A 17325-nucleotide genomic window follows, 5' to 3' on the forward strand; every position below is an offset into this window, starting at 1 on the left:
CCAGCTCCATCTTAGCAGATACTTTCCATAAGCTTACAATTTCAGCAGTGTTTTTGTAAAACACGGCCTACGGTTTACAAATGAAAATAAGGCTTCATAATTTTTATTGCCTCTTTTCTCAGGGGTCAGGCCCAGCACAAGCTTGATGACTTCTGTGTTAACACAGAGAACTGACCTGAATTAGTTCATTTTTGAAGTTTGCTTTCAGTAAAATACCTCGTTCTCTTTTCAAGGAGGATTTTAGGGGAAGATTCTACATTCATCTGTTCATTCATTCACTCATTTATTCAACAAGTCTGTATTGGGCATTGAGGAAGCTGTCTTTCTATGTCACTGAGTGATTGGCTAGACTGAATAACTAACATTTCTCTTGGCCATTTTGGTGTGGTGGGTGCAAGGTTTCTGAGATGCAGCCTATCAGGAAGCTCATCTCAGAGTCTTTCTAACAAATCCTTTGGTTCAGGGAAACCTCACCAGGCTTGATTCTCCCAGCAGTGCGATGCTCATTAAACACAGTGAAAGGCTGTCCAATGACGCCCTGTATCTGACATGGGAGCGTGAATGCATTAACCGCGCATTTGGGTCAGCATCCATCTTAGTATGTTTGCCAGACTTGATGTTCTTTATAAAAGTTAGGGTGAATTGGAGCATGAAGGGACTCCATTCGAACCAATGCTCTCACCATTTGCAAAACTGTCTTAGTGTTTTTGACATCATGCTTCGTTCTGTTACAACTTTACTCCTGGAAATCCCCAGTGTACTGCTGTTACCTGCAATTGTGTTTGAAGTTGGGGGAGGTTATTCCATCCCTGCCACTAAGAAGCCATAATCCAAGGCCTGTTTCTGGGTCTGCACAATATAATAATCTCAGAAACATCTCATAGGTCAGGACAGTTTCTGGTGGTGTCCCCAGAACAGGCTGTGTAGATACTCTGCAAGATCTCCCAGGTTGGCTATTTGCCCTGAATTTCAAGTGAGGGAATCATTGGGAAAATTTTTTGAAAACTGTAAAAATCTAAAGAAGTATTATTATTGTCTCCCATGACCTGTGAATTCCTCAAAAGCAGACACAGAAATGTTTATCTTTTTTCTCCTTGTTTATAATGGGATCTGTCATATGTGTTGAGTAAATGCTTAAAATGAGTAAAAGAACCGATAGATCTGAAACTTCCTTTAATTATTTCTTATGGCATTGTCATTCAGGGTTCATCTGGATGTTTCTTGACCTGTTTGTATTTGCAGACCATTTTGGGGATTAATATCTTAGGTATGTTTACTGGAAGAATGGACTGTTGGGAAATTATATTGGTGTGTTTTTTTTTTTCATTCATTCAACAAATATTTGAGTGCTTCTCTGTCCCCATCACAAATAAATTGTTCTAGCCAAGAAAGATGAAGTTACTACTCATCTTGTGGAGTTTCCATATTTCTGTGGAGGTGGGTGGGTGGCAGAGGGTAGGGAATGTGAGATGTGACATGAACAGCCATCAAGTAAAGATAATTTTAGCTAGCAGTAAACCTGAAGAAGAAATGAGAACAAATATGCAATGGTGATGGATGTGGGAGAGTGGTGAGAGGCTGGTTTAGATTGGATGGTGAGGAATGGCCTTACCAAGGAGGTGACTTTCTCTTTGAAGAGTCTCTCTTCGGAGAAATCTTTTGATCAACGCTTGCAAGAACAGCTATTTCTAAAACCTGCTCTTCTGCAGTTGAATATATAAAGCTCCCAGTTAGTTTCACTATGAGGCCAAAGAATAGGCAGGTAAAGGGCATCCCCTTTATCTGTGGGAAAAGATGCTCCTAGAAACTGGGAAGCAATCAAACCCTGTTTCATTTAACTTGTGTTTTTGTCCAGTGTCATAGGTACCCAGCAATTTATGGCAGGACACTTAAAATACTTGTGATAACAGACTTCCTTGTGATAGCAGTCTGCCTGCCTGCCTCCCTCTATCCATCCATCCATTTATCCATCCATCCACCTGCCCATCCATCCATCCATCCATCCATCCAACCATTTGTCCATCCATCCATCCATGCATGCATGCACCCATCCACCCACCTGTCCATCCATCCATCCATCCACCCATCCATCCGTCCATCTATCTATCCATCCACCCACCCACCCATCCATCCGTCCATCTATCTATCCATCCATCCACCCACCCATCCATCCATCCATCCATTCATCCATCCATCCACCCATCCATCCATCCATCCATTCATCCATCCACCCACCCACCCACCCACCCACCCATCCTTCCATCCATGCATACACCCACCCACCCATCCATCCATCCATACACCCACCCAACCATCCATCCATCCATCCATCCATCTACCCATCCAACCATCCATCCATCCACCCATTTATCCATCCATCCACCCACCCATCCATCCATCCATCCACCCATTTATCCACCCATCCATCCATGCATCCATGCATCCATCCATCCACCCATCCATCCATCCATCTCTTTGTTCTTTCCTCTTTGCCAAGAAGCAACTCTGGAAAAAACCAACCTAACAAATAAGTTTCCATTTTACATTAAAGCGCACACACACACATACATACACACAGACACATACACACACACACACACACAGAGTATAAAAGCTGTAATACACAAATGAATCCAATCTTCCTGTAACAGCAAAGCCAGTTTAAAACTCTCTGAGTTTTTAGAGCTCAACACAAGGTCCAGTTATGGAATAGAGCATTTGGGCAGGAATGGAACCACTGGTTAAAGCATTCTACAGGCTTCCTTTAGGACTCATGGGATGGCAGGCAGGGTGGAACTTTCAGGGTCTGCTTTCAGAGAGCTTTAGACTGTGCTTCTCAAAGGGCTGCTCTTGTAACATTTGTGGGTGATCAGGCAGGCCCAACATACAGTCAGAAATTTTATCCCTGAAGAAGGGGGGGGAAGTAGAAGGTAAATGGAGGACAAAAGAAAAAGAAGTCAGAGGCGCCTGTGATGAGATAAGCCAAAACAGAAGCCTCAGGAAATACTACTCTGGGCACCCGGACCAAAGGCGGACAACCTCAGAAACTATATGGGGAGAAGCAGTCTATATACGGTAGGCATTTAGGAGATTTGTTAAATAAATTAATTTATACATTAATTAAAAGATGAAAGATTAGTTTTTTAAAAAATATTTCTACTAAGTAAATTCTTTGTTGATTATTTTAATCTTCAGATTCTCATGCTGTTCGCGTTGACAGGCATTTGATTGCATTTGTCGGCTGTGTTTTTCCATCATTTCTGTAAATTATTAGGATTACACGTGATTTCCTCATTATAGTTCATACATTTCTTTATTTTAACAGTTTTACAGTTACTCCCATATTAAGTTTATAATAATAAATTAAAAATAACTTCTAATGTATACCTCATTAGGGAAGGACCATGTCTATCGTATTACCGTTGTATCCCCAGCTTTCCACAGTGCTTGATGTAGAACATGTACATTTGTTAATGAATGGATTTGTTGGCATGGGGAGGGGAACAAGTAGGCTTCCAAAAACGTGTGCAGCAAGATAAAAGTGGGAAATTCGTCACCAAGGTCAGAGAAGTTCCTAGAAAACTTAAGTTTCAGAAAAAGAGAATGATTTGGGATAAGTTATAATAAAATACCGTCCTAACTAGTAGAAATGGACATCAGTTAGGCTCCTATTTTTTTCAAGTTCTCATGCCTTTTTTTTTCTTTTCTACTTCATAGCTCCACCTGAAGAAGACTGCACATCAGTCACAGACCTGCCCAATGCCTTTGAAGGACCAATTACCATAAGTACGTATCTCTTTTAACCTTGATTGAGTTGTCCTATTCTTGGAGAAAGGATGAGGTGCATTTTCTATGTTTTATAAAATAGCACTTATTTCCCTAAGGTTAGGGACAGTGGCTGTGATTTACCATCCCTTCCCCTTTTCCTTCGATGACTTAAGACTGCTCTCTGGTTTACCCCAATACATTGTTCCTCAAACATCAGTCGTCTGAAAACTACTTTCACATTTTTTTGGCATCTCTGTGGACACAGAACTATCTTTTACTTGATATTTTTCATTTAATTGACCCGTTCTTTTCTACTTAAAATACATTTTAAAAAACTGCAAATGGAAAGCCAACATCTCTGGCTATAAATAAAATGTAACCTTAAAAATAAATGTAAATGTAAGAAAAATTCAATGATGTTCTTAAATTCTAGCTGCTGAAGCCTCTGGGTCTGAGCTGTGTTCTCTCTCTCAGAGACAGGGATTGATAAGTGTCAGGGGTAGGGACATTCTGGCCCCCCAAATTTTCTGTTTGATTTAACTGGAGTATTGAAAAATGATAACAAAGGATACAAACTTCCTGATACGCGTTTCAGCATGATTTACAACATGTCGACCTAAAACCATCTTGATTATCCTCAGAAGTAGGCAGCTGGCACTGTGGAAAACGGAATATTTCAGCCAGAATTTTCAAATAGGTCAACCTGTTAACCTTGACCTGATCGACTCTGAGCCTCATTTTTTGAGAAGAATCACAGTGATGAGGAGGATGGATCTCTGCCTCCTAAGAGCCAGACCCCTCCGTGTGCATGGGGACAGTGATGATGGTGGCAGGGGGACCAGAATCGCCCTGGACCACACAGTTCCAGCCCCCCACAGTTAGGAAAGAGATTGCCCCTGGCCTATACCTTGGAAAAGGAAGGGGAGGCCCGCACTGTGAGGTGTGCTGTCTACATCAGGCCTGGTTTGAAATCCTAGTTCTTTACCACCCGGGTGATCTGAGCCTCAGTTTTCTCATCCGAGTAATGAAACAACATATGAAATTTGTCATGAAAATTAAGAAAGATAATGTGTCTGATGCACGCCTGGCCCATAGTAGATGCTCAATAAATGCCCCATTTCCTTGGTCCCCACAGATCTCTCTCAAAGTCTAGACCTGTTCAAGTTTAGTCATATTTTCTCGTCAGAGCTTTATCTGCAGAGATAATTAGGGTGATTGAGACTTTGGAATGTTTTCAAATTTATGTTTTTTTAATAGTTCTACTTGGGCAATCTAGATAGGCAGACAGACAGACTCTTTAGTCCTACCAGTGCCATACAGCAGAAAATCATTTCCGCTAAATGCACACTTGTGAAGTGAGTGACCCACGCTTGAAGGCAACAAACACGTTTAGAGGAGAACGATGAAAGAAGTCCTCCTTGCTCTTTCTCCTCCTGTCATTCTAGTCATCTTCTTGTTTAAACCAAAGACTTTGACCTTTGTATACATCTGTGCTTCTTCATTTTAGGTTGAATTTCACAGAAGATGGCAGAGGCTCTGTCGATATTTAAGCATGCTGATTTCTTAGCCAGGACTGGAAGTTCATTTAAACTGACATTTGCCGCTTAGAAAGAAAATTTAATTCTTTGTGGATTTTTAAATTTATAGGCATACCTCAGAGGTATTGCGGGTTAGGTTTCAGACCACCTCAATAAAGTGAATATTGCAATAAATTGTTTTGGTTTCCCAGCACATAGAGAAATTACATTTATACTATACTGTAGTCCAAGTGTGTAATAGCATTATGTTTTAAAAAAACATGCCTTAATTAAAAATATTTTATTGCTAAAAAATGCTAACCATTATCTAACAACGCAGAGTTTCCACAAGCCTTCAAGGTGTAAAACACAGTATCTGTGAAGCTATAAATTGAAGCACAAATAAATGAGTTATGCTTGTATACTCCCTGCTGAGACCGATCACTTCTTTGTCTCCTATTTCAAATCCTTTCTCGAAATAGGTGGAATTAATAGCAACAAATATCACATGCACTTGAGAAGGGAGGGTGGGGACCAGGCAGGAGAATTATCACTTATTGAGCACCAACTCTGTCTTGAACACTACGCCAAGCACTTTCCATACAACATATCATATAGTGCTCATAGCAGAAGCTAGTATCATCCCTATTTTACAAATGATGAAACTGAAGCTCAGAGGGTTACCTACCTTGTCTAGAGCCACACGAAGCTGGGATTCCAACCTGGGGACTCCCAAACACACCCTTTTCCCCCCACCGCATTTCCAGGGTGTGTGGGTGGGCAGGGAGAGTTCACTTTCTTAGTGCATCGGTCACTCTATCCCCCCAACTAGAGAGGTAGTTAGGTGTTGGTTTGCTTCATAAAAAAGAAAAATAGCTTTGAAGTCTTCTAAGATAAGCCACAGTTTTCCTGCAGTCGGAAAACGTCAGCTGTCCAGCTCTGAAAGTGCCTTCTCTGTCTCCCAGCTATTGTTAACCGTGATGGCACCCGGTACACCAAGAAAGGGGAATACAGAACTAACCCGGATGACATCAACCCCAGCACCACTCCCGAGGAGGACATGAGCAGTGGATCCTCCAGTGAGAGAAGCACTTCAGGGGGCTACAACATCTTCCACACCCATCTTCCAACTGTGTACCCGACCCCGGACCAAGATAGTCCCTGGGTCCCCAGCAACCCAGAGACTACCCCAGCTACCAGTAAGGAGAATGAATCACTGTGCTTTCCGATAGCGATTCGTTTGCAAAAAACGTCTCTGCTCTTCCTGAGCGATCCCCACTCACCTGTTGATTGCCTCCGTCTCTAGAAGGTGGTGACATCATCTGGGGAGGCGGGCTGCTGTGGTTGTCAGTTGCACCAGTGCACCGTATGCATTGACTGCTACTGCCTACCTTTCTTTTTTTTCGTCTACAAGAAGTACCATATTGGAAGTTTTTCAGAAGAACTTCCCTTGTTCTCTTGTCCCAGAGATATGGTGACAATTCAAGCCTGATGCAGAAGCTCTTTTCATTTTTGCATGTTTCCTTCTTGTTCTTATCCATCTGTGGATAAGGTTGTTTTCATAAAGTTGTGATCATAGCATATGCATGCCATTTCATCTGCTACTTTTCTCAGTTTAATTTTATATTTTTAGGTTTTAACCTGATTTATATTCATATTATTAATTGAGTAATAATTAGTCATATCCACCACCCATGATTTGCTAAGCAATCCCTTTGTTTTTGGTCTAAGGAAGCATACCTGAAAGGAGTTATCTGATCAAAGTAATCTGCTTAAAAGTTCGCTATCCCAGCTGGTAGGGGAAGGTTCTTAATTCTTGCTTGGTTATGTGGGTATCATTACTTGGGGACAGCTAGAGTGCAAATATGTAAACACTGCGTTAGATTTCTTTGGGTTTTTGGCCCCGGGGCTTCACTTTCATTGGAAGGTGTTTACATTTTCCCCTTGTCTCCTTCTCTGCTTCCTTCTTTGCTTTTCCCCTATGGTTTGTTTGTTTCCCAGATGGGCTGCGTCCCTCCTGTGGAGGATTATTCACGCTCAAATAGGGCAGCTGCTTCTTCAGCAGCTTTCCTACTATGGTGTGGATTTTCTCTTTTCCTGGCTCCGGCTCTCGAGGGGTGGAACTCGGGTCTTCAAAGAGTGTGGCAGAAATTTACTGGTTTGCAAATGCTCCAGACAGGGCCCTTTTCTATTCCTCATCACCCAGAAGCCAGGGAAATCACCAGAGCACTAGGATTTTTTTTTTTTTTAACATCTTTATTGGAGTATAATTGCTTCACAATGGTGTGTTAGTTTCTGCTTTACAACAAAGTGAATCAGCTATACATATACATATATCCCCATATCCCCTCCCTCTTGTGTCTCCCTCCCACCCTCCCTATCCCACCCCTCTAGGTGGTCACAAAGCACCGAGCCGATCTCCCTGTGCTATGCGGCTGCTTCCCACTAGCTATCTGTTTTACGTTTGGTACTGTATATATGTCCATGCCACTCTCTCACTTCGTCTCAGCTTACCCTTCCCCCTCCCCGTGTCCTCAAGTCCATTCTCTACGTCTGCATCTTTATTCCTGTCCTGCCCCTAGGTTCTTCAGAACCATTTTTTTTTTTTTTTTAGATTCCATATATATGTGTTAGCATACGGTATTTGTCTTTCTCTTTCTGACTTACTTCACTCTGTATGACAGTCTCTAGGTCCATCCACCTCTCTACAACTAACTCAATTTCATTCCTTTTTATGGCTGGCTAATATTCCATTGTATATAGGTGCCACATCTTCTTTATCCATTCATCTGTCGATGGACACTTAGGTTTTAATGTAAGGTTACTTTCTCAACAGTGTCTTAAATTTCTGTTAGCATCTTGCTGAGAAGGGTGATACAAATAGGGTTGGGTTGTGATCCTCAGATTCTTTGAAACATTTCAAAAAGCACATATTTTCAAACTTCCCATGATTTCCGAGATTATTAGCTCTCCAAAGATTGTGTCACTGTATTGTCTGTAATTCCATGGACAACCCTTCTTGAGAGAAGCTTCTGCAAACCAGGCAGGTGGGCTGCTAGTTACTTGCTGCTTCTTGAGTTCCCTGCCTTCGTAAAGTAGCCACATTGAAGGGGTTTATCATCAGGACATGCAATTTTGTCAGATGTTGGCAAACGCAACAACTAGTGGTCTCAGCAGGAAGCAGATCGGGTCTATCCTAAAGTACCATTTCCCACCAAAGAAGAAAATAGTGACAAAAGATATCTTGTGGGAACCAGATGAAATTAACATTCAAGCTGCTGACAGCCTATAGAGAAATAGTATTTCACATGTCCTTTAAAAAATGCAATGAGGACACTTTATAAACATTCATAGCACATCTTTTAAAGGACCGCGCCTCTCCTGCCTTAGTCAGCAAACATATTTTGAAGACCTACTACATACCAAGCTATTCTAATGCCTGGGACCTATTGGTAAACACCATTAGAAAATAATATTGAGGAGAAGTAAGGATTAGTAACCTAGTCATTCATTCAACTGGTATTTGAGGTCTTCTCTGTGCAAGACATTGCTCTAGCTACTAGGCCCTCAGAGTTGGACCTACCTTCATGGAGCCTATAGACTGTTCAGAAATCAAGGAAATGATTTAGTTAAAAGTATGTTTACTTAAATACAAATAGTTCAGGATTTGGGTTGAGAAAAGAATTGTGTTTTCCTCTTTCCAGAGCACTTAGTTAAGTTTCAGTAGTTTAGGAAGAGAGAGACTTGTATGCTCAGCAGAGTGAGTCCAGAGCCAACCTGAGAGTCATGGAAGTGCTATAGAACCCATTACGGCAGTGCCAAATAAATCAGCTCATGGGAAGAAAGGTGTCAAAGAAAAGAATCAGGTAGAAACTTGAACGTAGCGTATGGTGTACTCAAACAAGTTAGCGCTGGTTCATGAATAGACCATAGTTTCTAAGCCCAGTGAGGAGAATCCCAAAACCTCATGAGTGTTGGACTCAGAGTTGGGACTTACCAGGAGGGAGTGATTGCAAATCCCCTCTAATGCGTACAGGAGGGCAGAAGTCAAGAGGAGGGCTGGCTGAGCACAGAGAAGAGAATCTTGGCTTGTGTGGCTGATTCCATCCTTAAGGGTCCTTAGTGGGTGGCAATAGGGAGAGCCAGTGAGAACGACCATCTGGCTAGGTTTTGACTTCCAGCAGGCTTTCTATTATAAATGTTGTTTTTGGAAGTGCTTTCCTGGAGGCATGTCATAAGCCTTTTTTCTATTGGTGATCAGGAATTCTTTGGAATCCAAAAACTTAAACTAATTCAGGAAGCAGACTCCTGCCTTGGAACTCTCTAGTTCCTTGTCTTCTGGGTGTAAAAGAAAAATATATATGTGTGTGTGTTTATATATATAAATATATATATTTAAAATTTTTATCATTATTATTATCTTTTGGTCTGGCATGATTTACTTGGGTGGGGAAAATTGAAAACTCTGCTGTCTTGGCAGTAGCTTTTTTCATTTTCCCCAAATCTCATACACCTCTTTTTAGGAAGACAGAAATAATGCCTATTTCTGTCTTGCTTTTGTATGTTTGCTTCCTGTTGGTCTCTATCTGATGTACTATAGGGTGAGGGTGTCCAGAGTTCTGCATCTTTAATAAAGTTACTGAGGTAAGAAAGTGGGGGAAAGTGGAAAATCTGCAGATTTTCCAAGTGGATGCCCAGGTTTATCTGGGGGCATCAGTGGTGAAATTGGTCCCAATCTCTCTAGTCTATTCGGTGTAAATGTGTCCTTTGAAGCATAGAGCATGTTGTGTAGGTAGTTGACATTGAGTGTGTATAGAGTCAAAGCTTTTAACCTGGAGTTCATGGACATTCAGTAGGTTCAATGATAGGCCATAAGCTATTTAAGAGCCACCAAAAATATGCAAAACTTTGAGAATACGTATGTGTAGGATCTGTTTTTCGAGGAGAGAAGCAATAACTTATATCAGATTTTCAAGGGCGCATATGACTCAAAATGGTTTTTAAAAATCTCACCTGGTTTAGATGTTTATCCTGATGATCTTTGCCATTCTTCTACAGGGAAACACTCTCGACTCAAGTCTAGCTTGAGAGTCAAGTGGGAGATTTCAAATTGCAAAATAGCACCGATTATCCTTTCTCTAATTTGCATAGAGTCCAGAATTTCTCTAACTTGGGCAGTTGTGTTTCTTTTCTGGAAACACATTCTGAATTAGAATTAAAAGTGACAGAAAGTGTTAGATGGATACTTGACAAAGCTTTATCTGATTTCAACACTTTGAATACACACCCTTTGCAAAGTTCCTGCTCAAGTATAAAGCTTGACTTGAGATTAATGAGTGTGGGTGGAACTTTGAAATGCCAGTTGTCATCACAAGCTTCCTGGGTAAAATGATAGACAGATCCAAAAGATACAAGCAAGCACCTCTAAAGATATTCCGAAAATAAATGAATGATCCGGTTCATGGCTGGGTCACCCAATCAGGTAGCTATAAAATCTCTTTTCCATCACGGGTTATTCAGTTGCTACTTGGGTTTGTTCTGAGCCTGTATTCAGGGGTCTCCGTTTGAAGAATGGGTAGCACTCTGTGGTTATCCATACAGAATTTGCATTTCTGATGTTGTCCTAAGATTCTAAGAGACTTTAGGAGACTGGAAAGATAAAATCAGGCCTCACTCTTCTCTAATCTTCACTCTATAGTACATGCATACATTTTATATAGACAGGACTGAGAGTAAAGGTTTTCTAGAAAGACCTCACAAAATGATATTTTCATAATTGATCCAGTTACTTCAACGGTGCCCTCAAACAGCCATGCAGCAGCTCAGGAGCAAAATAATTGGATATGGCCCCCATTTGGTAATTCACAGCCTAAGACTCAGGATCAGACGACAACAGCAGCAGTGGCAGGTAAACTGTTAACGTCTTTTGCTTATCTGTTGTCCTAAATGCCAAGCCTTTCAATGTTAACGGAAGGGACACCATTATCATGCTGAAGTTTCCTACTGATGTTCTGTCACCATCCTTAGGACAGGATCTTGGTACCATTTCATTTAACAGAGAGGCCCACAGATCTGGGGACATGACTGGATTCTGCCCAATGTCCTACTTGTTTTCCTTTGGCAACATGCACGTAGAATCAGAATTATTTTTCCTTCAGAGCTTCAATTAAGAGATTAATTCAGAACATGTCCTCTTGAAAGAAGTCTATTAGAAAATGCATACTCCTACTTTCCACTGATCTAATTATCACAGCCAGTAATAATAATGGAGGAAAATACTGATTTACAGATGGAAAGTATAGGCCCTGAACAATTGTTTGGACATCTGATACCTCAACTATAAAGTGTGGGAAGTGACCTGTTGCTTTATATCAAAATCTAGGCCTCTAAAAAGCTCCCTGGATGTATGACTGTTAATTCTAAATCACTATAAAGTGTTTTTGAGAGTTTGAGAGCTTTTGCGGAAAAAAGATTCAAAGTCTGTAACAATGGGATATTACAAGCATACCTTCACTTACTAACTTTCGTTGATGGAGGATATGGCCATATTTCAAAATAATTAAGCATTTTTTATGCAGGAAAAGAGTTATAAAAATGGTCCTTTACATTTGCTTAGCTTATAATACATTGAATAAACTGTATTTTTTATTTTCACAAATACTCCTGTGAGGAAAATAGTACTGATGTTATGTTATGATTGCATATCATACTGATTAAGATAATGCTGGAGAGAAAGAGAGAGAGAGAGAGAGAGAGAGAGAGAGAGAGAGAGAGAGAGACTGACTGCAGAATTTAAAAAATGGTATTTTTAAAATGTTGACTATGTTCATCTTCATAGTACAAACACTGTGAAGGAAAAGGTCTTGTCAGTACTTCATCTTGTGACACTTCTGGGCTTTCTTGATAACTGGAAAAAAGAAATCTAATTCACTTTACTTTTGTACTTGGCGATTTAACGATGGTTTCAGCCTCTCTGCTCGAACTTTTTTCAGTTTTTTGTCTACTATTCTCTACTCTTCTTCTGATGCACATCATGGTTGCAGAAATGGCAGTCTTTGGAAGTTTTCAAGTCAAGACTCTTGCTTCTGGTCTTGTTAGTGAGATCATTGGGTCACTTCATCTTCGTTTGTCTTTCCTGATTGATTATCCTATTTTCAAAAACTGGGTCTCAAAATGTTCTGTTCTGCTTTGCAAAATCTAGTGTTGACATAAAAGCGACCATGGGCAAGGCTGCTAGGGAATTTGGATGCCAACTGAAGTGGAATGGCATCTCTTTCAGGCTTCCACCTCATGTGTCCTTCTTCCACGTATCAGGGGTTTCTGGGGCTATGTGTGTGGGACTGCTGGCAGAAGTGTCATACCCTAAATTCTTGGAGGATGATATTGGTTGACCAAGATAGAATGTGTAGAAGATGATGCGCGAGGACTTATCATCCTTTAGCATCAAAGACTCTCGGATGTGGAGAGGATCTTAAACAGTCTCGTTCCATCAACATTTCCAATCGTTTAATCTTTGACACAATTTTCCTGCTAAGTGCTCTTTCTGATGGTGGGGGTTATAATACTTTCTGTATAATACTGTCATTGTTGGAGAGTTCAGATTATTACCTTTTAAAATCTAACATCTGGAAGAATATTGATCTCCCTGAAATTCTCACCACAGGTCCTAGTTTGACCTTTTAGGAACACAAACAAAACTTTAATCCCTTGTTTATGTTATAGCCTTTCAAAATTCAAAGACAGCTCTCATGCTCTCCTCAAGACTTCTCTCTTGTTTAATCACCCTAACTTCAGACAAGTCAAGGTCTGTCCAGCACAGCTTTTTCATCTTCAAGTTGAGGAGCACGAACCAGATGCTGTTTAAGATCCTTCCATCTCTGACATTCTATGAACCCTGGTTTGGGCCTTGGAAAGAAATGGAACTTCTGTGCTTTTTCTCTTTCTTTCCGCCATCTGTATCATGTATAGATGACTCTTGAGTGGTAAAAGAATGAAAGCACATACAATGCTATTTCTTAGGCACTGATAATTAACCTTTCAACAATCAATTCAATTATGGTTACAACAGCTTTGATGAGCACTAGTGGTACAACTTCCAAAACAGCAACCAAGAGGCAAGAAGCTCAGGATTGGTTTTCTTGGTGGTTTCAGCCGTCAGCAACCAAGATTCATCTTCACACCACAACAATAATGGCTGGTAACGAGTTATTATTATCTCATTTCTTATGTTTTCTTGGCAGTCTTCAGTAATTTTCATTAACCTCGGGGATATTGTCAAAGTCTAAAGTTCATGCTGGTTTCACAAATGTTTTTCATGACCCTGAGATCTATATGTTTGACTTCTTAGTACTAATAAGCAGATTTCTTCTTTCTATTCTATAGAATTAATGTAGCCCAGGAGGAGGCTAATATGGGAGCTGGAGAAGGGGGCTAGGTCTTTCTCAATGACAGAACAAAACTTTGACTCTGAAAGATGTTCTAAAATGACTGAAGTGATAAAAAAAGTTCTTGACTTTTCATGAGAAAATAAAATAGCATAGGGAGAGCTAACAAAAATCTCCATCAATGGAACTGTTTTTGGGATAGATACTCATAGGATGCAAAGATAAATGGTCATTCTGAAAGATAGCATGAATCTCATTCAAAATATCGGAAACCCCTTTCTAGTAAAGAGACATCTACAGTAACCACTGCGAAGAGGTGGAGGCTTTCCATCTCCTTTCCTAGGGTTGCATCCTAAAGGGAAAAAGTGAGAATTTCCCCAAATATTGGCTACAGTCCATTCTAGTCAACCCTTTTGGTTGACTAATAAATGCCCCGCAAAATTTCTCTGTTAATTGACTAATTTTGTTTGTTTGTTTGTTTGTTTTGGCTACATGCTAAAGTATTGATGGGAACTGCAGTATAGCTTTCATTTGCGTTCAGACCTACAGTAATCGATAATCGAATGCTAGAGAAGATCAAACCTCATAGCTGGGTGAATAGCAAATAGTGAATACAACTAAGGGATTTTTAGAAATGACTGACGTGTTTAGATTCCAAGGTTTTACTGAAGGTGGCTTGATAAAACAAATAGGCTCGTGTGAAACCTTTTCGTTCTATTCTTGACACCCTAGCTTTCATGGCATATGGTTAATAATAAATGCATCTGAAAGCATGGGGCTGTGTTTATTGGCCTTCTTTTTCTTTTACTTGTTTGGTGGGATTATGTCCATATTTATTCTTTTAACTTCCTTAAAAAGAGTGTTCAGTTGTAAAGATCATAGCCAGCTGTTTTTGGATCTATACATTAGCTTCAGAGACCAGAATATAAGAATTTGGGGTATAGAAGTCAAATCTCTCACTCTCTTCTTATGATCTCGGGAATCCTTTTATACATTCTGTGCCTGATTTTCTTCCTTTGTCGAATGGGTTGCTTGGCATCCAGCTCAGCCACTAATGCAAGTCACCACAACAGGTACGGATTCAAATATCATCTCAGCAGGCTGGGAGGCAACTGAAGAAAATGAAGATGAAAGCGACAGACACCCCAGTTATTCTGGATCAGACACTGATGATGATGAAGATTTTATCTCCAGCACCAGTAAGAATAATCAATTCCTGTAGAACCATCTATGCCAGGCTTATCGATTAATCTGAGTGATGCCCAAGAGTATCGATCTTAGGAAATAGTTAATATGAAAATTGAGCATGAGTCTATGATCACAGGTTAATTATACCTTGATGAGATTATGAAGGAAAAAACTGATTTTTTTTAATGGAAGCCAAAATATATTTGGAGGAGAAATGGAAAAAATATCTTTTATAAAATTTCTAATGCCTCAGGTACTTCCTGTTTTGTTTATTTACGTGTTAAAGCTGAGCTATATAACAAAACAGTGCCAATTATTAAAAACAAATAGTGAAACCATTGCATAATAGTATCCAAATTCGTGACAATTATAAACCTTTTTGAGAACAGAGATGGAAATTGAGCTGAAAGGTCCTTTAAAAAAATTCAAAGGTTGGTCTAATATTCTGCCAAATGACTGAGTTTCCTATACATACCTGTCATGATCTGCGATATTGCTGAACCGAGATGGGATCCTGAACCTGACTCTATCACAGCTCTGCCTTTTTTTTTAGAGAAGATGTGCCTTTGAGGTGCTACATGAGCTCCCTCAGGTCACAGAAGTCCTGTCCATCCAATTGGAACCTGAGGGTTTCATCCCCAAAAGGACAGCACCCCAGGAGGGAGGGGTCCAAAAGCATAGCTTAGGCCTGAGGCATCTGAGTATATGACATCGATACAACAAATACTCGAGATGAACTATATGCTTTATATCTAAGCTTTCAAGTAGTGTATTCCTTAGTTGGACACCCCTGCAGAGCTCAGAGACCTAACAAAGAAACTCTCTTTAGTTACTTCAAAAAGAAAACCAAGTACCCCAAGACACTGGAGCTTTACTATTATACTGTCTGCTGGGTTCAGGATGTGGCCACAGCTTCTAAGTCGGGCATCAGGAAAGATGTGGTCTTGACACTTGAGAAACTAAACCCTCTTGAGTGGCAAGCCAAACAGATCAACCTGAAAATGAATCGTATCATCAAGCTCCAGGGGAAAACTTCCCTTGATATTATTTCATCTCTGTGGCATATTTTCCGATTTCAGCTCACTTTTCTTCTTGGCACCTGTGCACGTAATTCAGCATGATGCCCTCTCTCTTCTATAAGGGCATGATAACTGCCAGTTTTTCGTGCTTACTGAGAATGTAGTTAATGATTCTAAACCTGATTTTATTAACTTGTGAAATAGAACTGATAGTATTATAGTTCTGAAAAGAGTTTTGTATTATTTGGGTATCAAAGTAAAGTTTGAAAGAATTAGGATGTATTTGCAAATAACCTTTCACAAAAGACATTGATTCTGATTTTGTCCTGGTTCTTCTGTCAGGTGCATCTCCTCTTCCAGCCCTATCATTTTGGGTGACAGTATCAGGGCACTGGTGGATGTATGCCCCTTTTTATCTTTGGGGAGCTGCTATGATGGTGGTTGGTTACCTATGGTGTTTTCTACTGAATGTGTGCATCTTGGTTGTCTTTCATTGGCTATGAATGGCTTGCTCATGAAATGCTTTGTGTTTGATGAGAATACTGTAGGTGTTTGATAAATATAAATATTCAGAAATGTACAGCTAAATCACATGGCTGTTCTAGGTAGATATTCTTTGTTAGAATCATCTATAGGAAAGCTCTGGCTGCGCAGGGTGTTTCTTTCCCCACCAAAACTAATAATGTAAACTGGTCATCATGGTATAATTTTTCAGGTGTCTGCTCTTCAGCCTGAGGATCTACATGTAGCACACTTGGCAGTGTTACAGATTCCTTGGGCTTTCCATTGCAGAGGGTCCTTAGAGACTGCATGGACAGGCAAAGCGCTGACGTCTTTGGTTCTCCTTGGTGTAGGGCTGGTGTTTTCAAAGCTGTTCTTCCTCCTGCTGCAGCTTCTTTGGCTGCTTCCTCCAGAAGATCTCATGCTCTGACCCCTACGTGTTCTCTGACAGAATGCAAAGGACACTGACATGCTTAACAGTATGGCTGAAGCAAGCTGAAGGCATTCTCTGCTTTCCCTTCATTTCCACTCAACCATCTATACAGCCTGGTATAGATGACTTACTCTATAGACTAAAGAAGGGAGACGTATGCAGAACAAGTGGTGAAGGCTCAAGAAATAACATTCTCCTAATTACTTCAATCATCATTATCACAGTTTCAACCACACCACGGGTTTTTAACCACCCACAACAGAACCAGGATTGGACGCAACCGAGCCCAGGCCATTCGAATCCAGAAGTATCACTTCAGACAACCACAAGGATGACTGGTAATGGGTTACACATACTTAATTAAAGACTTTTTTTTTCCCTCCAAGTCTTTGATGCTGCAGAGGTCAATCATCGGGACACAGTGGGAAATCCAGTTAATATCTCATCACAGATTCTTAGTGAACTTTCATGAGGATACTCAGTTCAGCTTAGGAGTCATTTGTCAATTATATCAT

General features: G+C 40.4%; 1 protein-coding gene across 6 annotated transcripts in view; it reads left to right on the forward strand.

Annotated features, from left to right (window-relative positions):
• CD44 (CD44 molecule (IN blood group)) overlaps window positions 1-17325 on the forward strand; it is an 86838-nt gene that overhangs the window by 41840 nt on the left and 27673 nt on the right. For 4 of the 6 annotated variants that reach the window (XM_065882831.1, XM_065882829.1, XM_065882830.1 and 1 more), the window contains exons 4-5: window positions 3718-3786; window positions 6251-6484. In XM_065882831.1, coding sequence (XP_065738903.1) covers window positions 3718-3786; window positions 6251-6484 — 303 coding nt within the window. Of the gene's footprint in view, window positions 1-3717; window positions 3787-6250; window positions 6485-13353; window positions 13483-14742; window positions 14869-17034; window positions 17149-17325 lie in introns of all 6 variants that reach the window. The other 2 variants (XM_065882827.1, XM_065882828.1) reach the window with 2 other exon arrangements.

The sequence above is a fragment of the Phocoena phocoena genome, chromosome 8 (assembly GCF_963924675.1).
Source record: "Phocoena phocoena chromosome 8, mPhoPho1.1, whole genome shotgun sequence".
Taxonomy (NCBI): domain Eukaryota; kingdom Metazoa; phylum Chordata; class Mammalia; order Artiodactyla; family Phocoenidae; genus Phocoena; species Phocoena phocoena.